Here is a 27,791-nt window from a genome sequence, read left to right on the forward strand (position 1 = left end):
ATATCATCATATATATATATATGCGCAGGAGTGGCTGTGTGGTAAGTAGCTTGTTTACCAACCACATGGTTCCGGGTTCAGTCCCACTGCGTGGCATCTTGGGCAAGTGCCTTCTACTATAGCCTCGGGCTGACCAAAGCCTTGTGAGTGGATTTGGTAGATGGAAACTGAAAGAAGCCCGTTGTATATATGTAAATATATGTGTGTGTGTGCGTGTATGTTTGTGTGTCTATGTTTGTCCCCCTAGCATTGCATGACAACCGATGCTGGTGTGTTTATGTCCCCGTCACTTAGCGGTTCGGCAAAAGAGACTGATAGAATAAGTACTGGGCCTACAAAGAATAAGTCCCGGGGTCGAGTTGCTCGTTTAAAAGGCAGTGCTCCAGCATGGCCGCAGTCAAATGACTGAAACAAGTAAAAGAGTATATATAATATGTCATACATACATAGGAATATACATGTATTATATGTACATATATATAATACATGCATGTGTGGGTGTGTGTGTGCATATATATATATATATATATATATATATATATATATATATATATAGGCACAGCCATGACTGTCTGCTAAGAAGCTTGCTTCTCAACTACATGATTGTGGGTTCAAGTCCCACTTGTGGGACCTTGCAAAAGTGTCTTTAGGCTGACCAGAGCCTTGTTAGTAGATTTGGTAGACTGAAAAAGCAAGAGGACTGTTGTGTATACGTATGTATGTGTGTGTGTGAGTATCATCATCATCATCATCATTGTTTAGCGTCCGTTTTCCATGCTAGCATGGGTTGGAGTATATATACATATATACATATGCATATATATATATATATATATATATATATGAATGTTTGCTTTTGTGTTTGTGTGTCCCACCCATGCCACTTGACAACTGACATTGGTGTGTTTACACAATTTTAACTTAGCGGATCAGCAAAAGAGATCAATACGATGAGTACCAGGCTTTAAAAAAAAAGAGTACTGGGGTCAGTTTATTCGATGAAAAGTTATTCAAGGCAGTGCCACACCGTCAAACAAGTAATTGATATGTGTATATACTTACATATATATGTATATGAACATATATATCATTTACAATGAAAGATACTAAAATTTTCTTGCCACAGACACGCTGGGATTAAGTAGGTTTTTTTACCCCTCACTGGATGGAATAGTTTTTTGTTAACCCTACTTCATGGAGCAATAAATATATCTTTCTCTCTCTCATATATAACTATCTATCTATCTATCTGTACATATATTTGTATACATATGTATGTTTGCATATATATATGTCTATGCATATATATATATATACGTATATAAGTACATATGTATGTATGTATGTATGTATTATAGATATAATATCTATATATATATATATATATATATATGCATATATATGTGTGTACATGTATGTGTATATATGTATGTGTACGTATATATATATGTATGTGTGGTATATATGTTGTATGTGTACCTATCTGGATGTTTTGCGTTCTTGTCCCATTTGTAGTTTTTATATATATATATATATATATGTGTGTTGTGTGTATATATATAGATTATATATATATGTGTGTGTGTGTGTATATATATATATTATTATATATGGTGTGTGTGTGTATATATATATATTATATACATATGTGTGTGTGTATGGTATATATATATATATATATATATTATATACATATATTGTGTGTGTATATATATATGTTTATATATATATATATATATTATTATATACATATATTTGTGTGTGTATATATATATATGTATATATATATATATGTATGTATATATAAATCTTATAATAATAAAGGATCAAATTTTATCAGTGTCCAGCATATGAAAATTAGACCGATTAAGGTGTAATCACATATATAATTATAGTTAAGGGCGTAGAAAAAATTTCTAGCCTACATGCTTAAAATAGGCTCCAAATTGTTTCAAAGTGGTGAGATGATTTAGTGTCTATTTTCAGCATATAGGCTGCAAATATTTTCTATGCCCTTAATTATATCTATAATTATATATGTTACTTTATATATTATATATTTCTGTCTATCTATCTATCTATCTATCTACCTATATATATATACATATATATATCTGTCTATCAATATATATATATATAAATTTATTTGTCTGTCTATATATATATATATATATGTCTTTCTCTCTATATATATATGTACCGTTGGCGATTTTTTTTCCTCCGTCTTCCCTTCTCTGGATCTTTCCTTTTCCTATGTTTCTGACGAAGAGCTCCGCTTGAAACATAAAACCCTCCTTCTTCCCTTCCTTCCTGAGCCTCCAATAATACTATATTTGTTCCACGTCCTAATTACATCATTTTTTATTCAACATTTGTGTACCAATATCCATGCATGCATGTAAATATGCAAGAGTGGGGGTCTTGTAAGTATGGAATTGAAGTTAAGACCTGGAATTTTTTAGATATTTCTCACAGGCTGATCTCAAATTTCCAGGGTTTTGTTTTATTGCAATGGTGTTATTGAAACCTGGACAAATATGATATATAGTGGTGTGTACAAATGTGTGTATCACACATATGCATGCATATGTGTGTGAAATACATACAGTATATCATTTTCCAATGAGCAGAAAAATTAGAAAAACTGACTCAAAGTGCATAAATTTTGTGCATGGCACTTGTCTACAGGCCTCTATGTAACATATATATATATATATATATATATAGTAATCCCTCACTTTATCGAGGTTCACCTAGTGCAGTTTATAATTTAAACTTACATTGATTCCTCCGTGGTGTTGTTTTGCATTTATAATAAAATAAATATATACAACAATTGCAGCGTGGAAGGTGTTTGTAAGCCATTTAAGAAACACACAAAAACTGTTTGATTCACTGGCCTCCGTGCCGTGGGCACGTAACAAACACCATCCGATTGTGGCCGTTCGCCAGCCTCGTCTGGCACCTGTGTCGGTGGCACGTAAAAAACACCATCCGAGCGTGGCCGTTCGCCAGCCTCGTCTGGCACCTGTGTCGGTGGCACATAAAAAACACCATCCGAGCGTGGCCGTTCGCCAGCCTCGTCTGGCACCTGTGTCGGTGGCACATAAAAAACACCATCCGAGCATGGCCGTTTGCCAGCCTCGTCTGGCACCTGTGTCGGTGGCACATAAAAAACACCATCCGAGTGTGGCCATTTGCCAGCCTCGTCTGGCACCTGTGTCGGTGGCACATAAAAAACACCATCCAAGCGTGGTCAAAATATTTTTGTCAGTGAACAGGTCGCGGATTTTAGTGACGAAAATATTTTGACAAATTAAACTTAAATGTTGAAGTGAATCGAACGGCTTTTGTGTGTTTCTTAAATGGCTTACAAACACCTTCCCCGCTGCAATTGTTTTTGTTCCAGCACACGATCTCAGATCAAATCACTTGCTATGCAAGTACATCTCCGTAAAATATATACAAATTATAAGTAAAATAAAAAAATATACAGTACTGTTTCTACTTTGTGGATTTTCACCTATCGCATTCAGTTTTGGAAGGTAACACCTGCGACAGTTGAGGGATTACTGTATGTATATATATATGTGTGTGTGTGTGTATACATCTCTCTCTCTCTATGTGTGTGTGTGTGTGTGTGTGTGTATAAAGCATATATATACGCACATAGAAATAGACTTATATATACATATACACGAATACATTATTCAATAAAATTAATATTCCACTTTTTATTTCTCGCTTTCAGAAACTTCATTATCAGCTGAAGGTAAAATGTAGTTTTTATGCAGATTTCTTTTAAATATACAAGTAGCTTATAAATAAATAAATTTATATATATATTATATTCGTGTTGTAAAAATTTTTTTTTTATGTGGTGTATTTGGGGCCCCTAATATCCTTTTTGATTCATTTACATTGTCATAAATTCATAGCACTGACCACCTGTTTTGGTGATGATGCACTCTCTGTTATTAGATATCTTAATTAAATAAGCTATGAATTTACTGTCTTGATTTCTGTATGACTACACAAAAAACACAATTGTATTTGACAAGTACAGTTCTGGCTGGTGGTTTTAGGTTTCTGTTATGCGGCACCTGTGTATATATATATATATGTATGTATATATATATATGTATGTATATATATATATATATATATATATATAATATATATATATATATATATATAATATATATAAATTTATATAAATGTGTGTGTGTGAGTATATATGTGTGTATACATATGTATATATATATCAATGTATATATCTATATGTATATATATTATATGTATATATATGTGTATGTATATATATGTATGTATATAGATGTATATATATATGCTATATATATATATTTATATGCATATATATATGTATATATATATGCATATATATATATTTATATGCATATATATATGTATATATATGCATATATTATATATATATGTATATATATATGTATATATAGGTATATATATATATGTATATATATATATGTATAGGTATATATATATATGTATATATATATATGTATAGGTATTATATATATGTATATATATAATGTATATATATATATATGCATATATTAATATATATATATATGTATATATATATGCATATATGTATGTATATATATATGCATATATGTATGTATATATATGTATATATATATGCAATATGTATATATATATGTATATATATATGTATGTATATATATATATATATGCATATATGTATATATATATGTATGTATATAATATATATATGCATATGTATATATATATGTATGTATATATATATATATGCATATTGTATATATATGCTATATGTATATATATATGTATGTATATATATATGTATGTATATATATATATATATGCATATATGTATATATATATGTATATATATATATATATGCATTTATGTATATGTATGTATATATATGTATATATATGCATATATGTATATATATGCATTTATGTATGTATATATGTATGTATATGTGAGTGACAAACAGAATGAAGCCCATAGATGTGTATATGCCATTATGTGAGTGTGTCTTTGTGCTTCTCTCTTACCATGTCAGTTTCTTAAACTCCTCATAACTTTGCAGTTTTCCTGTCAAACAAAAGGATAGGGTCATATATATGTATATACACATACGTGTGCACATGTATGTATATAGATATACATACATATTTGTATTTGAATATCATCATCGTCAATGTCATTTAAAGTCCCTTGACCATTTGGCATGGTTTCTATGGCTGGATGCCCTTCCTAACGCCAACCACTCTGAAAGTGTAATGGATGGTGTTACGTCCCACTGGCACGGGTGCTGGTTGTGCGACACCAGTATCCGCCACGACTACCATTTCACTCGGCTTGATGGGTTTTCTCAAGCACTGCATATTGGCAAAGGTCTCGGTCATTTGTCAGTGCCTCTGTGAGGGCCAACACTCAAAAGGTGCTTTTTATGTGCCAGCGGCACAGGTGCCTGTTGTGCAACACCGGTATTGGTTACATTGCCCCTGTGAGGCCCAAGTGCTTATACATACATACATACATACATCACGTGATCATGTCACATGACCGACCAGACCATCAGATGTTGTTACGCATTGTTTTAGCCTTCGAACGACGCCACCCCGCTGGCTAAGTGAGCTGGCCAACAGAAGAAAGAGTGGTGAAAGAGTACAGCAGGGATCACCACCCCCTGCCGTAGCGTCGTGGAGCTTTTAGGTGTTTTCGCTCAATAAACACTCACAACGCCCGGTCGGGGAATCGAAACCGCGATCCTGCGACCGCGAGTCCACTGCCCTAACCACTGGGCCATTGCGCCGCCACACACACACATACACACAATATATGTGTGTGTGTGTTTGTGAACAGAAGAAGCAACAATTAGAAAGAAGAAATCACATTTCCTGCCACTTGCAATCTTTTATATCCAATCAGACCTCACACAAGGTGGACTTGTGCTACCTTTTATTTTTCTGTCTGTCTGTCTGTCTGTCTCTTTGTCCCCCCCCCCGCCCTTCCTCCTCTCATTGTCATTATAAGCTTCATCTTACATAAATTATTGATCCCTTATGATCCATTGTTTTTCGGGTTTTTTTTGTCCTCGCTGAAACACTTTAGTTAGAGAGATGTTGTACATTGTTGCATATTTATTGATTTGTTGTTATATGCATGTACACACACACACACACACACACACACACTGTAAGTTATACATTACACAATGGCAGTCACACCTTTCCCAACATCTATGTTATTGTTTTAAATATATCAATACTGTCATACATACTTACACGCACACATGCATGGATACATAGATATGTTATATATATCATGTGACCGACCAGACCATCAGATGTTGTTACACATCGCTGGTCACAATGCGTTTGCATTGTTTTAGCCTTCGAATGACGCCACCCCGCTGGCTAAGCGAGCAGGCCAACAGAAGAAAGAATGGGAGAAAGTTGTGGTGAAAGAGTACAGCAGGGATCACCACCCCCTGCCGGAGCCTCGTGGGGCTTTTAGGTGTTTTCGCTCAATAAACACTCACAACACCCGGTCTGGGAATCGAAACCGCGATCCTCCGACCGCGAGTCCACTGCCTTAACCACTGGGCCATTGCACCTCCATATATTATATATATATATATATATATATATAACAGACAAGAAAGTAAATTATAGGCAGAGGAGTGGCTGTGTGGTAAGTAGTTTGCTTACCAACCACATGCTTCCGGGTTCAGTCCCACTACATGACGCCTTGGACAAGTGTCTTCTACTATTGCCTTGGGCTGACCAGAGCCTTGTGAGTGGATTTAGTAGACAGAAACTGAAAGAAACCCATCATATATATATATATATATATATCATCATCGTTTAACGTCCACTTTCCATGCTAGCATGGGTTGGATGATTTGACTGAGGTCTGGCAAACTAGATGGCTGCACCAGGCTCCAATCTGATCTGGAAGAGTTTCTACAGCTGGATGCCCTTCCGAAAGCCAACCACTCTGAGTGTGTAGTATATATATATATATATATATATATGTGTGTGTGTGTGTGTGTGTGTGTTTGTCCCCACAACATTGCTTCACAACCAATGCTGGTGTGTTTATATCCCCCATAACTTAGTGGTCCGGCAACGGGGGCTGATAGAATAAGTACCAAGCTTACAAAGAATAAGTCCTGGGGTCGATTTGCTTGACTAAAAAGGAGGTGCTCCGGCATGGCCGTAGTCAGATGATTGAAACAAGTAAAAGAATAAGTGTGTGTGTGTGTGCGTGTGCGCAGATAAGGCTACATGGTTTAGAAGTTTACTTTGTATTCACATGGTTTTCAATCACAGTTCTACTGTGCTGCAACCTGGGCTTGTGTCTTCTAATTGATGAATGCCTTTGCGGAAACCAGTTGTATGCTTGCATGTGTGTGTGTGTGTATACACATACATACATCCCATACATACATACATACATACACACACACACACATATATATATATATATATCCGTCCATGGCCGTTTGCCAGCTCCATCTGGCACCTGTGCGGGTGACACGTAAAATGCACCCACTACACTCACGGAGTGGTTGGCGTTAGGAAGGGCGTCCAGCCGTAAAAACACTGCCAGATCAGACTGGGCCTGATGCAGCCTTCTGGCTTCACAGACCCCAGTTGAACCATCCAACCCATGCTAGCATGGAAAGCAAATGCTAAATGATGATGATGATGATAATATATATATGTATGTGTGTGTGTGTATATAAGAATGTAAGAAGTCGAAAAGGTAAATACAGACGATATATGTTTCATAGCTAGTCAATATGTGTTACATAACTCGTAGCACACACAAAACCTGCTTAACTAATCTGCAGGTCACATTGCCTTTGCGTTGTGTACATCGTCACAGGGTGACGAATTTAGCTATGAAACATGTAGTCTTTATTTATGTTTTATTTACATTTTCATTCGCATATTTAACAATTCTAGTTGTTAAGACATAAGTTGTACAGTGGTTATCAGCTTATTGAAATTTCGATTAATTTTAATATGGGATGTAGTGGATAACATTCGATGGTCATTAAACTCTTTTTATCATATGCTAGCAGTATTGCCCGGCGTTGCTCGGGTTTGTAAGGGAAATAACTATATAAGCATTTTTAGAGTTATAGCCAAGAAATAGCAAAAAAATGCATTAAAAATGGAAAAAAAATTATGGTAAATGTTTTTAAAAATCGTTGACTCATCGTAGACAGTTTTAGAGAGTTACTTCCCTTATATAATAGTGGAAAAAAATGCATTAAAATGGAAAAAAATGATGGTAAATTTTTTTTTAAATCATAGACTCATCGTAGACGCGCACTAATACCCAGAAGGGCTCGATATGAATCCCGACTATAAGATACCCGGTTTTGGTTACACTGCACCGCAAAATGTGGGAGTAGTTAGGAATCTAAATCGTAGGAGACAGACAGCACACAACCTCACTTTTATATATAAAGATTGTCCAACTTTTGTCATCTATTCTTGCTGTGTACATGCTGGAAGCTTAATAACTTCCTATACCAGGATCTTTCAGATCATACTACATATGTATATGTGAGACGTGTGTGTGTTTTTGTGTTTCTACCTCGCTATCACATGGTCATCATTGTTGGTTTGTTTGTGTCCCTGTAATTTAGCAGTTCAGCAAAAGGGCCGATAGAATAAGTTACAGACTTAAAAATAAGTACTCGGTTGATCTTTTATCTAACTAAACTCTTTAAGGCAATGCCCTTGTATGACTGCATGCAACCTCTGGCCGAAACCAATAGAAGTAAAAAACAAACATAATGCATAACTATATGTGTGTGTGTATGTGTGTGTATATATATATATATCTATATATATAAAACTCTAGTTGTGTGAGTGTCTGTCCCCTTCGATTTAGATTCCTAACTCCTCCCACATTTTGCGGTGCAGTTTAACCAAATTCGGGTATCTTATAGTCGTGATTCATATCGAGCCCGTCTGACTATTAGCGCGCGTCAACGATGAGTCTACGATTTTAAAAATAATTTAACATCATTTTTTATTCCATTTTAATGCATAAAATGCATCGTATGTCGATGGCGGCGGAGTTGGCGTCCACGCTCACAGCTGCACCTGTTTGCTTCTCCCCCTTCCCTCCCTCGTGAAGCTGTGGGGAAGGGAGTGTAAAGAAATCAACGTCGTAATGCGTTGTGAAGGAAACCAGCGTTCTTTTAGAACAACGACTTCATGGCTTGAAGACACCAAAACAAAAATGGCTAAGAAAGCCCGAATTTATAAGGGAAGTAACTCTCTAAAAATGCTTATATAGTTATTTCCCTTACAAACCCGAGCAACGCCGGGCGTTACTGCTAGTATTATATATAAAGTAAATGGAAAATGGAGAAATATTGATCAACAACAATTGACTTACATCAATTATTATTTTTTAATTCACTACAAATAGACTGCATCCCATCTAACAGCTGTTTCTGCTTCCAATGTTACATGGTATTGCTATATATATATATATATATATATGCCATCATCCTCATCATCATAATTTTTTGTCCATGGATTGGATGGTTTGACCAGAGCTGGCAAGCTGGAGAGCTGCACTAGATTCCAGTCTGATCTAGCATGGTTTCTACAGCTGGATGCCCTTCCTAATGCCAACCGCTTTACAGTGTGTGCTAGGTGCTTCTATGTGGCACTGCATGGACACTTTTATGTGACACCTTTACGAGTGCTTTACACAACCAGAGTGACTGATCTTAACATTTCTGCTGTGGAGTACGTGCCTTCTTGAGTATAGCAAGGTGCCAGGCATCTCGGCCCTATGTAATCTTGCCTATATATGCATATATATGATGATGATGATGATGATACGAGGTCTGATGAAAAAAGTGTTGAGCCTGTTGCTATGACAAATGAACTAAAGTATGCAGAGTGAAACCACTTAGCACAGGCTGACCTTGAACTCTGTTGCGCATACACATTAAATTATAATGTTCTTGTTTGCTTTCATTGTTTATATCAGTGCTTCAAAGTAAAGTGTGTAGAGTGTGGTCATTTCATCATGCCACAGAGGGTCTGCGTGGATGTGTGTGTGTGTGAATATACTTCATGTTGATGTTAGCAAGTCCATTCTTGATAATATCTATGTATATAAAATGTTGTATAGATATGATTATTAAAGGTTTGAACCATGGGATATCTTTGTATCACTATATCAAAAATGTCTGGTATTATTACTCTTTTACTTGTTTCAGTCATTTGACTGTGGCCATGCTGGAGCACCTCCTTTTTAGTCGAGCAAATCGACCCCAGGACTTATTCTTTGTAAGCCTAGTACTTATTCTATCAGTCTCTTTTGATGATGATGATATATATATCTTGCCTAGGTGCCATGCAGTGGGACTGAACCCGGAACCATGTGGCTGGTAAGCAAGCTACTTACCACACAGTCACTCCTGCACCTTGTATGTATGTATGTATACATATATATGACAAGCTTCTTTCAGTTTCTGTCTACCAAATCCACTCACAAGGTTTTGGTCGGCCCGAGGCTATAGTAGAAGACATTTGCCCTAGGTACCATGCAGTTTGGTTGGCCCGAGGCTTATAGTAGACGGTTCCATGTAGTGGAACTGAACCTGGAACCACGTGGTTGGGAAGCCATGTTTTTACCACACAGTCATACCTGCACCTAGAAGTGAGTTTGTCAACATCATCATCAAAATAAAAATCAAATGGAAATTGTAGTTACGTTACCCATGCCAGTGGCACGTAAAAAGCACCATCCGAATGTGGCTGATGCTAGTGTCGCCTGACCGGCGTCCGTGTCGGTGATACGTAAAAAGCACCAGTCGATCGTGGCCATTTGCCAAGCACCTCTGGCCCCTGTGCCAGTGGCACGTAAAAAGCACCCACTACAGTCACAGAGTGGTTGGAGTTAGGAAGGGCATCTAGCTGTAGAAACACTGCCAGATCAGACTGGAGCCAGGCGCAGCCTCCTGGATTCCCAGACCTCGGTCGAACTGTCCAACCCATGCTAGCATGGAAAACGGACGTTAAACGATGATGATGATATATATATATATATATATATATATATATATATATGTATGTATGTATGTAATCATAAGAATTTTTTGTGTAATAAGATAAAAAACCAAAGCTGTATAGATATTGTTGGTAACTTACCACACAGCCATTCCTGCGCCTATATTATTAGTTTACAATTACTAAACTATTTAACTTTAGATAAGAAATTCTACTCTATGAAAAGTATCTCTGAATATCTAATACCATATAGGATCAAGGCATGGTTAGGCACAGGCATAGCCATATGGTTAAGCAGCTTGCTTCACAATATGTCGTCATCGGCTCACTTCCACCGTGAAGCATGCTGGGCAGGTGTCTTCTGCTGCAAGTCAGGGTTGACCAAAACCTTGTGAGTGAATTTGGGAGATGGAAACTAAAAGAAGCCCATCATATATAATGTATATATATCACCATCATCATCATCATCATCATGTCTGTTTTTCATGCTGGCAAGGGTTGGTCAGTTTAACTGGAGCTGGCATTGCAGGAGAGCTGCACCATGTTCCAGTCTGATTTGGCTTGGTTTCTGTGGCTGGATGCATTTCCTAATGCCAACCTAGCAGTGTGTTCCGGATGCCTTTTACGTGGCACGTGTGTGTGTGTGTGTGTGTGGACCTGTGCCTCAACATCACTATCCTGCAGGTGATGTTCGTTTCCAGTGTCTATGAAAAACATGTCTAACCATGGAAATATTATCTTGTCTGGAAATTAGTCAAGGCTGGCTGTAGGAAAGACATCCAGCCTCAGCAAATTCCATCTGATTCAAGCAAGCATGGAGCAGGGGACATAAAAATGATGATGATGATGACAGCAACAATGATGATGGTGAGGATGAATGCTAGAAGAAACTTTTGACAAGACACTATGGTCTCTATAAACACATCAAAGTACTTGACACCCTTTAGTTATTATGAATACTAAAGAATTAAACCTTTAACCATGACTCTATCTGAATATATCAAAATATCTGACACTGATTTGTATTATGTATGTGTTAAAATCCATTCAACCTTGAATAGATGAAAGGCCACGTTGACCTCTGCAGGATTTGAAGTCAGAGCACACAGAACTGGAACACATACCACAATGTATTCGATCTGATGCTATAATCATACACTTTTGTAATTTGCTGCTAATTCTATTGGTTTCTCATTTTGATTGGCACCAAGTCTGAAATGTGTTGAAAAACGAGTGTGTTTAGTGTCCAGTGCATTACTGATACACCTGTAAGGATATGAGATGTAAAATCAATCTTGGCTAACTTGAAACGCCATGATAGATCGTTAGCCACTACATACATTTTTTCTCCCCTTGTTTCTTTTCTTGTTTTTTCTGTGTCCCTTTCTGTAGAAGAGCGTAGGCTTGAAACGTAAAAGACTCTTTCTATTCCTGAGCATTATACTAATACATCTATTTGTTTTGTACACCACCTGTCTTCGTCTTTTGTTTTTTCTTAAACTCTCCCTATATATATATATGTATGTATGTATGTATATATATGTATGTATGCATATATATATATATATATATATATATATATATATAATGATCGACTGGTGCTTTTTATGTGTCACTGACATGGACGCCAGTCAGGCGGCGCTGGCATCAGCCACATTCGGATGGTGCCTTTTACGTGGCACCGGCATGGGTAACATAACTACAATTTCCATTTGATTTTTATTTAGATGTTGATGAACTCACTTCTAGGTGCAGGTATGGCTGTGTGGTAAAAACATGGCTTCCCAACCACATGGTTCCGGGTTCAATTCCACTGCATGGAACCTTCTACTATAAGCCTCGGGTTGACCAAAGCCTTGTGAGTGGATTTGGTAGACGGAAACTGAAAGAAGCCCATCATATGTGTGTGTTCGTTTGTGTGTGTGTGTGTGTTGTCCCCCACCATCGCTTGACAACTGATGTTGGTGTGTTTACGTCCCCTTAACATTGCAGTTTGGCAAAAGAGACTGATAGAAAAAGTACAAAGCTTGCAAAGAATAAGTCCTGAGGTTGATTTGTTTGACGAAAGGTGATGCTCCAGCATGGCTGCCGTCAAATGAATGGAACAAATAAAAGAAATATAATATATATATATAAATAATCATCATCATCCTTGTTTATTATCCATTTTCCATGCTGGCATGGGTCCTTGGTTTCAGCCAGGGAGCTCTCCAGACTTCAATTGTCTGTTGTGGCATGGTTTCTATAGCTGGATGCCCTTCCCCTTGCCAACTACTTTACAGAGTATGTTGGGTACTTTTTTGTGTGGCACTGGCACAGGTGCATCTATGCATTACCAGCACAAGTATATTTCATGTGGCACCAGCCCCTGTAAAGGACAGGCCTGTATGTATAGATGACAGCGACTTTACTTAGGTGCCCTACATAACTGCCTATATATTATATATATATATATATATATATATATATATATATATATATATATATCCCTCTCTCTCTTTCGGAGAGGCACTGAGCAGCTATACGCACACATACACACACGGCGGCAGTAACTCCCACCTACCGAATTCAATCACGAAGCTCCGGTCGGCTTGGGGCTATAGTGGAAGACACCTACCCAAAGTGCCACGCAGTGGGACTGAACCCGAAACCATGTAGTTAGAAAGCAAGCTCCCTTACCACACAGCCATGCCCGCGCCTACTATATATAAAAATACAAAATGGGACAAGAACGCAAAACATTTAGATAGACGACACAAACAAACGGACGGGTCATTCAAAGCCTCTAATCTTCACTCAAGAACCAGATCATCCTCGCAATTTCGGCTGATTAATCTTGAGCCGAAATTGCGAGGATGATCCGGTTCTTGACTGAAGAATAGAGGCTTCGAATGACCCGTCGGTTTTTTTGTGTCGTCTATCTAAATGTTTTGCGTTCTTGTCCCATTTTGTATTTTTATATATATTTTTTATACATAGATTATTGCGGCGTAACGTACACCTTGTTCTCTTTATATATATATATATATATATATATAGAGAGAGAGAGAGAGAAAGAGAGCTATATGTGGACAGGTGAGGTGTGTCTGCAGCAGCATATTGAGCACTCACTGGCCGTATAGAGTCTAGATACGCAGAAAACAAGATAAAGTGATGAAAATAGCAACACAGAAAGCAAGATAAAAGCTATTGTTATTAGGCCATCACTAATAGAAACAGAAATGTTTTGGTTGTAAGTCTTATATCAGAAAGAAGAAACGAGGGGGGGAGAAAATTGGAAAATGGGTGTGTAGGAGGGGGGAAATGGAAAGTGAAAATAGAACAAATTCTAATGTGTTGTTTCCCTACAGCAACATTTCGAAATGAGCCGGAAGCGACTTGTATGAACAAAAGACGCTTTATGTGTAGGAGTGTGGCAGAGAAGAAAGTTGTCAATATGTGTGTGTGTGTATGTAAGCATGTCTGTGGAAGCTGTTTGAATATGTGCATGTGTTGTAACTATATATATATATATATATATATATATATATAATCATCATCATCATCATCGTCATTTAACGTCCGCTTTCCATGCTGGCATGGGTTGGACGGTTTGACTGAGGACTGGTGCACCAGGCTCAATCTAATCTGGCAAAGTTTCCATGTATGTGTGTGTGTATGTGTGTGTGCGTATATGTGGATGTGTGTATCTATATATATATATATATATATATATATATATATATATATACACACACACAGGTTTGAGTGTGTGCAAGTATATGTGTACGTATATAACCGTGTGTGTGTGTTTCCTTATATTTTTCATTGATCCTGAGCCACAATGATCCTACTGAAAAATGTCCTGGCACTTTTAGTCCACATTGAAGCATTTAACAAAAAATTTTTTCTCATGTTTGACTTGTTTTCCATTAGGTGATAGGTTCAATTCCCAGACTAGCTGATGTATTATGCCCTTGAGCAAGACATTTCATTCCACATTACTCCAGTCTGTTCATTTGTAACTGATTAGCATCCAGGTGTTATTGGTACAGCAGAGGGATGTTATTTACAGGTATGTTCACATGAGATGCATCATTAAATGTCGCCATCTCGCTTGCCATAGGGAGGGAGCCTGTCTCCCTTGTCAGCCATTAGAAAAGTGGTCTCCCATGGGTAAGAGTTGGTTTGACTCTTATTTCTAGCAGTGCTGGTGCTTACTAGCACCATCCGTCACTTTAATGACAACTGTATTTGTTGCATATTAGTTCTAAATTGCCAATAGCCACCTTTACTATATGTAAGTATGTATGTATACATATAATGAATAGATATATATATATATTATATATATATATATATATATATATATATGTGGGTACAGGATGTCATCAACAGTGCAAATAACATGAAATATGTAAACAGAGATATATAAACGAGAAAAAATGGAAAACAGAACAAGTAAACACAGAGAAAGGACCCTTCGTCAGCTGTCTATCTACTCCTCATTTCGAGCATATATACGCATATGTATATGTACATAATGTATGTATATATACATGTGTGTGTGTGTATAATTATTTTGTCTTTTTGTACAACAGAAATTTGCTAGGAAAGCAAAAAATTGGAAAATTACCATTTTTAAATCTCATGTGAGATATTCAACAACAGTACTTTGTAGTAAAGATTGTTTGCCAACATAACATGGTAGTCCTGGTTTAGGATTAGTGTTGCTGTAATTTAGCTCCAAGAGACATCGTCTCCAGTTGGCTATACAACACAATCTGTGTCCTTATATTTTCAAACAAGGAAATCTAGCACAGAATGATTACTCTAGCCAAGCAATCATTCTGTGCTGATGAAGGGAAATAACCCAGAAATTGCGATACACAGATATTGCTTTGAGCTGAGAGGGGGTGCTAGATTCCCTTGTTTGAAAATATAAGGACACGGATTATGTCCTATAGCCAGCTGGAGATAATGTCTCCTGGGGTTAAATTACAGCAACATTCGTCCTAAACCAGGACTGCCATGTTATGTTGGAAAAAAAATTATTGAATAATTAAGTGTTTATAAAAAAAAGATTAAGATATCTATGTGTAGATGGATAGATAGATTGGGTAGGTTACACAATAATGTACTATGTTTTTGTTGCACATGAGCAATACTCTTTGTAGTTCTTTCCATTAATTATTGGTAATAACAAAATTGCCTTGACATTGAAGAGACAGCAGACATTAGATTGGCAAGTGAATGTGAAGATGGCAACAGGAAGTCAGAAAAGAAGTAAGCACAATAAATGAAAGTGTTTGGGTGAGCAATATAGATGCAGAGTCAAAATCTTGTTTCCCTTATTTGTTTCAAGACAGGAAGTTAGACTTGTAAGTGGAGTGTGTTAAGAAGCTTGCTTACCAACCACATGGTTCTGAGTTCAGTCCCACTGTGTGACACCTTGGGCAAGTGTCTTCTACTATAGCCTCCAGCCAACCAAAGCCTTGTGAATGGATTTGGTAGAGGGAAACTGAAAGAAGCCCGTCGTATATATGTATATATATATATATATATATATATATATATATCAATCTCTCTATCTATATGTGTGTATATGTTTGTGTGCCTGTGTTTATCTCTCCAACATTGCTTGACAACCGATGCTGGTGTGTTTCTGTTGCCATAACTTAGCGGTTCGGCAAAAGAGACCGATAGAATAAGTACTAGGCTTACAAAGAATAAGTCCTGTGGTTGATTTGCTCGACTAAAGGTGGTGCTTCAGCATGGCCACAGTCAAATGACTGAAACAAGTAAAAGAGTAAAGAATATACATATGTCTGTGTAGATAAGAAGTTTGCTTCTCAACTACTTGTTTTCAGGTTCAATCCTACTGTATGGTATCTTAGGCAAGTGTCTTTTATTGAGGTCTCAGGCTGACCAAATCCTTGTGTGTGGATTAGATAGACTGATAAATCTGTGTTTGTGTGTGTGTGTGTGTGTTGCTAGTTGCATACAAATATTACTATGCTACATGCAGTATCATTCATTTGTAGTCTTTTGTGAAAATATGTCCACCCATTGTGCCGTTCTTATCAATATGCCATCCAGTCATAGAAAAATCTGCCTCAACAAATGAAAAGATAGGAAAGTGGACAGTAAAAGATGATGGTGTGTGTGTGTGTGTACACATTTGCACTTCCCTGAAAATTGCTCACCTATAAAGTGGTAACTTTTCCATTAGCCATAATATTAATATATTTCTGTTGTAATTACACTACTTTTACTTCAATTAATTTTGAGACTAATGAAGAATTTAGTAAAACAATTTTGTCGTTTTTAAGCTGGTGTTTAGAACGTCGAATATTGATGGAAAGTTTTTACTGACTTCGCGTCAAAGCACGAAGTTTCTATCATAGAACCAAAGGCAGTCTCAGGTGTGTTGGTATCAAAACAGTTAATCTTGTGAGCAGAGTGTCTACCAGCTTTTTTTGTCTTTGATGATGTGTGCAACAAGAAATGCCTTACTTGTAAAACAAGTACAGGTTAATGACTGAAGTGATATCCAGTTGTAATAACAAAGCCTTATTAATATATTCATCTAACCCATGCTCTCATGGAAAACTGCCTCATCATCATCACTTAACGTTCATTTTCCATGCTGACATGGGTTAGACGTTCTGCTTGGAGCTCCAGACTCAAGTCTGTTTTGCTTGGTTTCTATTGTTGGATACCCTTCCTAGTGCTAGCCACTTTACAAAGCGTGCTGCGTGTCTTTCACATCTCACCGGCAGTGGCCACCATCATCGTTATCATCATCATTGAACTAATGTCCCTGTTCTCTTTCATACTTTCTTGTCTTCTGACACTTCTTCACTCCACCATCTTTATCTTTCTTTCTAACTGTTCCCACCCACCCTCATATTATGTAGGGTAGCCATATATCTCCACTACAGCAAGCCATTTGACATAAAGCTACCCAACGTCTCTATTACTGCCCCCCACGCATTCAAGGGGGTTTGTCTCTTGTGTTACATAGTTCCCTCCCGAGTGTTGGTGCCATGGAAACAAAACCATCCTGTGGAGTAGTTAGCATTAGGAAGGGCATCCAGCTGTAGAAGCCATGCCAAAACAAACAATGAAGCTTAACGACCTCCTCCTCCAACATATGGGACCCTGTTGAACCATGACAGCACAGAGGACAACACTAAATGGCTCTGAAAGTGATGATATATGTACGCACACAAGCACACACTCACAAACCTACAAGCATACATAGAAGCACCTGTGTCCATGTGTATATTCATATACAGGGACGCATGCGTTTGCTCACACACACACCACACACACACACACACATATATCAGTCCTCCACAATTAAGAAACAAAGCACTTGAGAGAACTTATCACTTCCAAGTTGAGTTAGTGTTTGTACGTATCAGTGTTGTTCTTTACGCACACACAAACATTGCTGGCACTCCTGTGATAATGAGTAAGGCAGGTGTTTAGCATGTTCACTGTTGCATGATATCGGTGACACAACTGGGCCAGTGGTGTGATCTATTCTCTGAGAAGTGCACAAACCTCTCTGCTTTCCAATGAATGTGGTGTCACTGTTTATTTTATAGAAAAGCAGTATGAGTGAGTGAGTGTGTGTATGTGTGTTGCTATGCATGTCTGTATGTGGGTACCTGGGCTTGGTGAGTTAAGTAGGTGTAATACAACTCAGTGTATGTGTGTGTATGTGTATGTATGTAAATATAAATATATATATATAAGAAATATATGTATATGTATTTTTATATGTTGGATAATGTGTGTGTGCCTACGTGTATATTTACATACATACATTCATATATATATATATACATGTATATGTCTGTGTGTATGAATCCGTGTAAGTAGATATGAGAGAGAGACATTTTATACAATATCTTTTCTCTCTCTCTCTCTCTCTCTCTCTATATATATATATATATATATATATATATATATATATATATATATATATATATATATATATATATATATGTATATATACACACATATATATAATCATCACCACCATCATTTAATGTCCGCCTTCCATGCTGTCATAGGGACATGCATATATATAATGTGTGTGTGTGTGTGTGCGCGCTCCTCATAGATCAGTCTATCAGCTATAAAGCACTTGCCAAGAACAAAGCTGTTATCTGTCCCTGAATATCTACTTTGTTTGTTAAGTATTTTTATAGATACATGTTTATTATCAATTTATAATAGGCTTAAGTAGATGACATATATTGTTTCTCTCTCTCTCTCACACACACACACACACATCATCATCATAATGGTTTTATTGCCTACTTTTCTAGGCTTGTATGGGTTGGATGGAATTTAAGTAAATTTTCCATATCCAGATGCTTTTCCTGTCACCAACCCTTGTCTTTTCAATTGCCTGGTTGTTTGAGCCTATTGTTTCCTTATATTATTTTGAGAAGCTTTTGGGATTGTGTTTGCTCCTCTAAAGACAATTGCTGATTGTCTTTCCTCACAGGAGGACTTTGGCATTCTTTGAAAGATAAGTTGTCAGACAGAAAAAAAAAACAACATAGGAAGGCATAAAATAGGTTGAGACGAAATCTCAGAATGCTGGACTTTAGAGACAGAATGATGGCTGTGACAATGAAATCTGTAGTGATATGCTTTATAACAGACCCGTGTAAATCCTGTCAACACGAACAAGACATTTAAAGCCTTTAAGCCATATCCTGATGTATTTCAATAATTTTCAAAATATTAAAGGTTTTCGAGTTATACAAGTAGAATAATTTATTTTTTTTCCATTTATTGTTATATTAATCTTTTGTTTGGAAGGTAAACCGAAAAGAATATATTTTACTTAAAATTTTGATAGTATATTTATTTAAATTTGAATTTTTTTTAAATGAGAGAATTTGTGTCCTAAAAACCAAGAGTGGTTGCAGGCATATTGGAATCACAAGGATTCAACAATAAGAAGACATATATAATTGTTGTTGTCGTTGTTGTGTGTGTGTGTGCGTATGTGTGTGTTTATGTATAATTCAAAATAGATACCTTTCAAAATCTTCGAACACTTAACTACATTTGTGAGAAAAGCCAATTATCATGTTGTTTTGTACCTCTAACATCCGAGTTCAAATCACAGCTAGGTCGTCTTCCCTCTTCTTCATTTTGGTGGGTTGATAAAATGAAATACTAGTCAAGTATTGGAGTCAATGTGATCTATTCTGCCCCTACCCTCAAAACTGTTAGCCTTGTACCTAAATCAGGAACACTTATGAGTGGTGGGTTGGCAGGAATGTGGGAGCTTTAGACTAATACCTTTCAGTCTTTAGTTATGGTTCTTTACATTTTGAGTTCAAATCCTACTGAGCTGAATTTTGCCTTTCATTCCTCTGGAGTCAGCTAGTTTGGGTTACTCCATCCCCTAAATTCCTGCTCTCGTACCCATGACTGACTGGCACTCCATCAGTTATAATGATGAAGCTTTCAGCTGATCCGATTGACAAAACAAATACTCATACCCTTAACATAGTTCTCAGGAAGATTCAGCATGACACAGAATGTAGCAATGTACAAGTACAACTCATTTTTGCCAGCTGAGTGGACTGGAGCAATGAGAAATAAAAAGCCTTGCTCAAGAACACAATGTACTACAGGCTATTGACCTCAAAACCTCACAATTGGAGCATTGCAAAATATACCCTGCAATATTTATATGAGCTCTTTGTAAAGCCAACTTTTCCATTCATATTTTTAGATTTGAGGAAATAAGTATTGGTCAAGTACTGGGGTCAATGAAATTGATCAGCCCCCACCTCCTCAAAATTTCAGCCCTTATAGTAGAAAGGATTATTATTATTATTATTATTATTATTATTATTATTATTAAGGCTGGCCTCCGTGCTGTGGACACGTAACAAACACCATCCGATCGTGGCCGTTCGCCAGCCTCATCTGGCACCTGTGTCGGTGGTACATAAAAAACACAATCCGAGCGTGGCCGTTTGCCAGCCTCGTCTGGCACATAAAAACACCATCCGAGCGTGGCCGTTCGCCAGCCTCGTCTGGCACCTGTGTCGGTGGCACATAAAATCACCCACTACACTCTCGGAGTGGTTGGCGTTAGGAAGGGCATCCAGCTGTAGAAACACTGCCAAATCTGACTGGTCTGGTGCAGCCTTCGGGCTTCCCAGACCCCAGTTGAACCGTCCAACCCATGCTAGCATGGAAAACGGACATTAAACGATGATGATGATGATGATGAAGGCTGTGAGCTGACAGGCTCTTTACTGTCATCATCTTCATCATTTAAGGTCCGCCTTCCATGCTTGTATGGGTTGGATGGTTTGACAGGAGCTGGCCAATTAGAAGACTACGCCAGGCTACAGTGTCTGTTTTGGCATGGTTTTTATGACCAGATGCCCTTCCTAACACCAACCACCCCGCAAAGTGAACTGAGTGCTACTATGTTGAAGAAAATGCTTTACTCTTTTTTACTTGTTTCAGTCATTTGACTGTGGCTATGCTGGAGCACTGCCTTTAGTCAAGCAGATCGATCCCAGGACTTATTCTTTATAAGCCAAATAGTCAATTGTTTTTCTTTTCCCACAAATTTCTAGCCTTGTGGTTATATCAGCAATCATCACATTTACCTTTCATCTCTCTGGGATCAATAATAAATAATACAGAGTTGATTTTAATTTTTCACCTCTTCCTCACAAATTTCTGGCCTTGTGCCCATGATAGAAACACTTTTCATATAGTTTCATTATCATCATCATGTTTTTACTTCCACTTTTCTGTGCTTGCAAGGGTTAGACGGAATTTATTGAGGCAGATTTTTTTTTTAGCCAGACACCTTTCCTCACCTGTTTCCAATTAAATTAATATTTTCCCATGACCAGACATCTTTTCACAGAAGATTGGAAACGAAGGACATGGCTTGCAAGATGGTGATTCTTGTTTACAACTGTCATGACTAGGAGACTGTAACACATACACATACAATGGGCTTATTTCAGTTTCTCTCTACCAAATCCATTCAGCCTGGAACCAATATCAGAAGACACTTGCACAAGGTATCATGTGGTGGAACCACATTCAAAATCATGTAGTTGGAAAGCAAACATTTTATCATATAACCATGCTATATAATAATTGTGGAGGCGCAATGGCCCAATGGTTAGGACAGCGGACTCGTGGTCAGAGGATCGCGGTTTCGATTCCCAGACCAGGCATTGTGTATGTTTATTGAGCAAAAACACCTAAAAGAACCACAAGGCTCCGGCAGGGGTTGGTGGCGACCCCTGTTGTACTCTTTCTCTCAATCTCTCTTCCTGTTTCTTGAGTAACGCTGTGATGGACTGGCGTCCCATACAGCTGGGGGGAACACATACACCACAGAAACTGTGAAACCGGGCCCATGAGCCTGGCTAGATTTGAAAAGGGCACATAAAGAAAAAATAATAATTATTATTAGATCTGTTGTTTCACTATAAACAATGCCTTTGGATTAATCTGTTCCACATTCCAAGCAATAATGCCAGTTAATAATGTACTGGTCCTTCCTTTACTTAACTACAATTAGTTGTGTATGGTAAAACTTTTTATTTCTTTGTAACTGAGAGTATAAAGAAACCAACACAAGCAGGTGTGAACCACCTTGACGAACCAGTGATTGAGGAATGAAAGATAGAATTCCTCATGTTGAGGCGACAAATGTTTAGCTCCTAAGATCTCATTAACTGTTGATTAAAAACATTTTGATCACTTTAATTAATAGCTTCATCCCCGAGATTTCTAATTAAATGTTGCCAGTTAGTACAAACTAAAATCCATTAAGTTCCAGATATCTATTGGAATTCTAAAACTTCCATTCAATTTCCAAACAGCTATTTGAATTCTTAAATGTCTTAAATGATTTTGTTTTTTGTTTTTTTTTAAAAATATTTTTTCAATTTGTGTTTTTGCTGATTAATTACAAAGTTAATTTACTGTAAGAATATTTTAAAATATTTTCTTCATTTTCTACCTAAGCCTTGGCTCATTATCTTTAGAGTTGGTTGTGATGTGGATGTCTTCACACATGTAGAACCATGTGTTGTTCAGAAGTCCACTTCACAGCTCCATCCAAATGTGTGACATCTTGGGCAAGACTCTTCACTGTTGACTTAGGTTGACCATTTTTCCGCAAGTGAAATTTAGTGGATAAGAAATTGTGTGGAAACCTTGTTGGCAATGTTACTTCTTTCTACCATTTATATTATTCTCTCTGTGTGTATACATATGATAAACTGCCTTTAGCCACTTGTTGTTATGCGGCTATTACATCCTCGCATTTATTTGCAGTTGAAGTTTTTGAGGCTGTCATCCTTGAGCATTACTTTACCTTATCATATGTGATGTTACTTGAATTTTGTGTGTGTGTGTGTGTGTGTGTGTGCGTGTATATATATGTATATATATAGGAGTGGCTGTGTGGTAAGTAGTTTGCTTACCAACCACATAGTTTCGGGTTCAGTCCCACTGTGTGGCATCTTGGGCAAGTGCTTTCTGCTATAGCCTCGGGCCGACCAAAGCCTTGTGAGTGGATTTGGTAGACGGAAACTGAAAGAAGCCCATCGTATATATGTATATATATATTTGTGTGTGTGTTTGTGTGTCTGTGTTTGTCTCCCTAGCATTGCTTGACAACCGATGCTGGTGTGTTTATGTCCCCGTTACTTAGCGGTTCGGCAAAAGAGATCGATAGAATAAGTACTGGGCTTACAAAAGAATAAGTCCCGGGGTCGAGTTGCTCGATTAAAGGCGGTGCTCAAGCATGGCCACAGTCAAATGACTGAAACGAGTAAAAGAGTATATGTATATATATAACAATTTAATAAATAAAACATATGCATACATACACACATACATATATGTACATACCTACATCTATATGTATATATACATGCATATATGAGTACAGGACACCACAAATAAACGTAGAACACAATGAGAAACGAAAACATAAAATCAAACAAGAAAACGGACTTTTTTTAACAAAGAAAAAAACAGAGTACAAGACAAACAATACAAGGAAAATTCCCCTTCTTCAGCCGCCCCTGTTTCGACTCAATGTGTGTTTCGAAGGTAATATATATATATATATATATATATATATGTATATATATATAAAGTATAAAAGCCATCTCAATATGGCTAACCAGTACACATATATATATTCATATATTCTGGACCCCCTTCGGTCATGACTGACCATAGGATTGCACCTAGAAAGTTACCCTCCCAGGCACAAGTCCTGGTAAGGTTGTGTTATGGAAGACCAGCAGTCGCCCATGCATACCAGCCTCCTCTCTCCATGCCACCAGTGTTATCCAAGGGAAAGGCAACAGCAAATACAGCTTGGCACCCATGACGTCACAACTCATTTCTACAGCTGAGTGAACTGGATATATATATATATATGTGTGTGTGTGTGGAGGCGCAATGGCCTAGTGGTTAGGGCAGCAGACTCGTGGTCGTAGGATCGCGGTTTCGATCCCCAGACCGGGTGTTGTGAGTGTTTATTGAGCGAAAACACCTAAAAGCTCTACGAAGCTCCGGCAGGGGTTGGTGATCCCTGCTGTACTCTTTCACCACTCTTTCTTCTGTTGGCCTGCTTGCTTAGCCAGCGGGGTGGCGTCATTCGAAGGCTAAAACAATGCGAACGCATTGTGACCAGCGATGTGTAGCAACATCTGAAGGTCTGGTCGGTCACGTGATATATATATATATAATACCACTGCTTGACATTTTGACATCGTGTGGTCTGAGTTCCCTGCTGACAGGCTGCTGGTATGTTTTATCATTGCTGGTTAAGCCTTCTAAGGTGGATGGTTTAAAACGTGATTGATGTCTCTTTGGTGTAGTAGCTTGTGTAGCTATATAGTTCACAGCAGATATGTTGCATTTGCTTGTTGTAGATAATATTACAACTTTTTCTGTTATATGTGCACACGTGCGCATTTTAAAAATATTTGATATGGTCTTTAGCCTTTATCATTCAGATTACTCTGCCAAAATGCCTATTTATTTACATTGTTTTCAAATAATCATGTGTTATCTTGCAGCTCTGAGATTTCTGTAATGTGATTGTTTATTCTTAGAATGACCTAGAAAGGTGGGTCTGAGAGGCCGGGTCTGGCTTGTTTCAACATAAAACTGGTAGAATATTTAGGCCAGATATGGCCAGTTTAAATGCTAAAGGTTCAAAGACTGGTTGTTTTTCATATCACCAACCACTTTGCAATGTGGATTGCATATATTTTACTGTACCTAATACTGTCTTCAGTAGTGTATTGTTAAAACAGAAGAAGGGTTGCTGGTAACTTTACTCCAGAAAAAATATGGTACCTGTTCTCTGTAGATTTGAACTCAAATATCTTGAGTTGCCTGTTCATCTTCTTCATTGACCATTTCACTTCTCTTTCTACAGGAAACTCCATGAAATTTGTTGTTGTAGTATCAATTAAGTGGAGGCACAATGGCCCAGTGGTTAGGGTAGCGGACTCGCGGTCGGAGGATCGCAGTTTCGATTCCCAGACTGGGCGTTTTGTGTGTTTATTGAGCTAAAACACCTAAAGCTCCACAAGGCTCCAGCAGGGTGTGCTGGCGACCCCTGTTGTACTATTTCGCCCCAACTTTCTCTCACTCTCTCTTCCTGTTTCTTGAGTAACGCTGCGATGGACTGGCATCCTGTCCAGCTGGGGGGAAACACATATGCCACAGAAACCGGGAAACCGGGCCCATGAGCCTGGCTAGGCTTGAAAGGGCGCAAAGAAAAAGAAAGTATCACTTAAGAGAAAATTCCATTTATATTGTTTTATTGTATTATTTCCTTATATTATTTTATTGAAGATTTTAACAATATTCTGTTTTTATTTTGCAGGTGCTGAATATGAATTGAAGATTTACATTGAATATCCTTCTGGTTCCAATAATGTCTACAACAGTGCTTCAGGTGTTGCCAAACAGATGTACCAAGATTGTATGAAAGATTTTGGCAAGGGCTTGTCATCAGGTTTCAAATATCTCGAATATGAAATGAAACATGCTTCAGGAGATTGGCGTCTGCTGGGAGAACTCTTACCTGAATCCGTTCGATTTTTCAAAGAACAAATCAAGAGAGAAACGCTTCCAACGCCGCACATTGACACCAGTCTGCCACCTTTGCCAACTTACGCAGCTCGTGGACTTCCTCCTCCAATAAAGCAGTGCATATCCATGCCGACGCAGCGCATGTATTCGGATAACCAAATACGCAAACGTAAGTGCAGCCCTGAACCCGACAGTGATATTGGTGGTAAATTAACAGATGAACAGCATAAACGTCAACAGTGGATGCAGAACCAGGCTGAGGCCCTGAAACTAACTATTGCAACTGCTGGCTACGGGTCAGGCCCGCCAAGTTCTACGTCTGTGTCACCAATGAGCAGCAATTTAACACCTACACCTCCTGACGGCAACTCAAATGCCTGCCAAGGGGGTCCGTCTCCAATGGCTGCACTAATGAACGTTACTGATAACTTGACCCCTGCATCTCCGAGCCGGGGAGAGAACATTCAGACACGTTCCCACGGTTTGCGTCACAGTGCCCATTCCCCAAACAGTAATCTACAGAAGAACCGGCCAAATCAGGCAGCACCAGTGTCAGACAGTGGTGTTGGCAGCACAATGCCAGAATCTACTGTACCAAGCACAGAATCCCTCAAATGCACTATATGTAACCAACGTCTTGAAGATACGCATTTTGTTCAGTGTCCGTCTGTATCGGAGCACAAATTCTGTTTCCCTTGCTCTAGAAACAGTATTAAGGAGCAAGGAGCAGGTTCCGAGGTTTATTGTCCCAGTAAAAATAAATGTCCATTGGTTGGATCCAATGTCCCTTGGGCTTTCATGCAGAATGAAATTGCCACAATTTTAGGGGAAGAATACAAGGAACTAAAAATTAAAAAAGAGAGGGACACGTAATGGCTGAGAGAGGACGGAGAAAAAGAAACAGCGAAAATCTTTAAAAAAAAACAAAAAAAAAATTTTAAAAAGAAAAAAATTTTAAAAAGCAGGAAAGCAAAGAAATAACAACACGATAATAATAATAATAATCATAATAATAATGATAATAAAAACAACAAAAAATAATAACAACAACAAAATAAACCAAACCACTGTGACATATTTAAATAGTTTTAAGTTGAAACATTAATGAAAAGAAATGTCAAACTGTTTTTAAAAGTGTAGATTTCATAGGATGCTTCTTACTTACGACTTGTTGCCAACACTTGCTTTTGACTCCCATCTACCAGAGAATAAATAATAAAACAGACCTGAAAAATATCAATGAATGGAGAAATTCTGCTCATTTTTAAAAGTTGGCACATTTTTTTCACCTCATCCTTTCACCCGCAAATGCCCACTCCTCCATACCCCCCCCCCCTTCACCTCCACTTACCATTACTCTCAATAACCTTAACGTTTTGTTCATATTTGTTCCAATTTATATCTTTCTTTTGTATTTCTGTTTATTTTTTTTTTTGTTTACGTTTTTTTGGGCACTACTACTATTACTACTGCTACTACTTCATAATAAAACATACGCAGTCATCTTCCCCCCTCCCCCTCTTCTCTATCATTGTCATTTCTCTAGCATCAAACAGCAT

The 27,791-nt window shown here is 37.6% G+C and overlaps 1 protein-coding gene across 2 annotated transcripts in view; it reads left to right on the plus strand.

Annotated features, from left to right (window-relative positions):
* Positions 1-27,555, plus strand: part of LOC115215675 (probable E3 ubiquitin-protein ligase IRF2BPL) — a 122,272-nt gene extending 94,717 nt beyond the window's left edge. The window contains exons 2-3 of one of the 2 annotated variants that reach the window (XM_029784940.2): positions 3,752-3,772; positions 26,024-27,555. In XM_029784940.2, coding sequence (XP_029640800.1) covers positions 3,752-3,772; positions 26,024-27,105 — 1,103 coding nt within the window. In that variant the 3' untranslated portion in view covers positions 27,106-27,555. The remainder of the gene's footprint in view (positions 1-3,751; positions 3,773-26,023) is intronic. The other variant, XM_029784941.2, reaches the window with a different exon arrangement.
* The last annotated feature ends 236 nt before the right edge of the window (positions 27,556-27,791 follow it).

The sequence above is a fragment of the Octopus sinensis genome, linkage group LG9 (genome assembly GCF_006345805.1).
Source record: "Octopus sinensis linkage group LG9, ASM634580v1, whole genome shotgun sequence".
Taxonomy (NCBI): domain Eukaryota; kingdom Metazoa; phylum Mollusca; class Cephalopoda; order Octopoda; family Octopodidae; genus Octopus; species Octopus sinensis.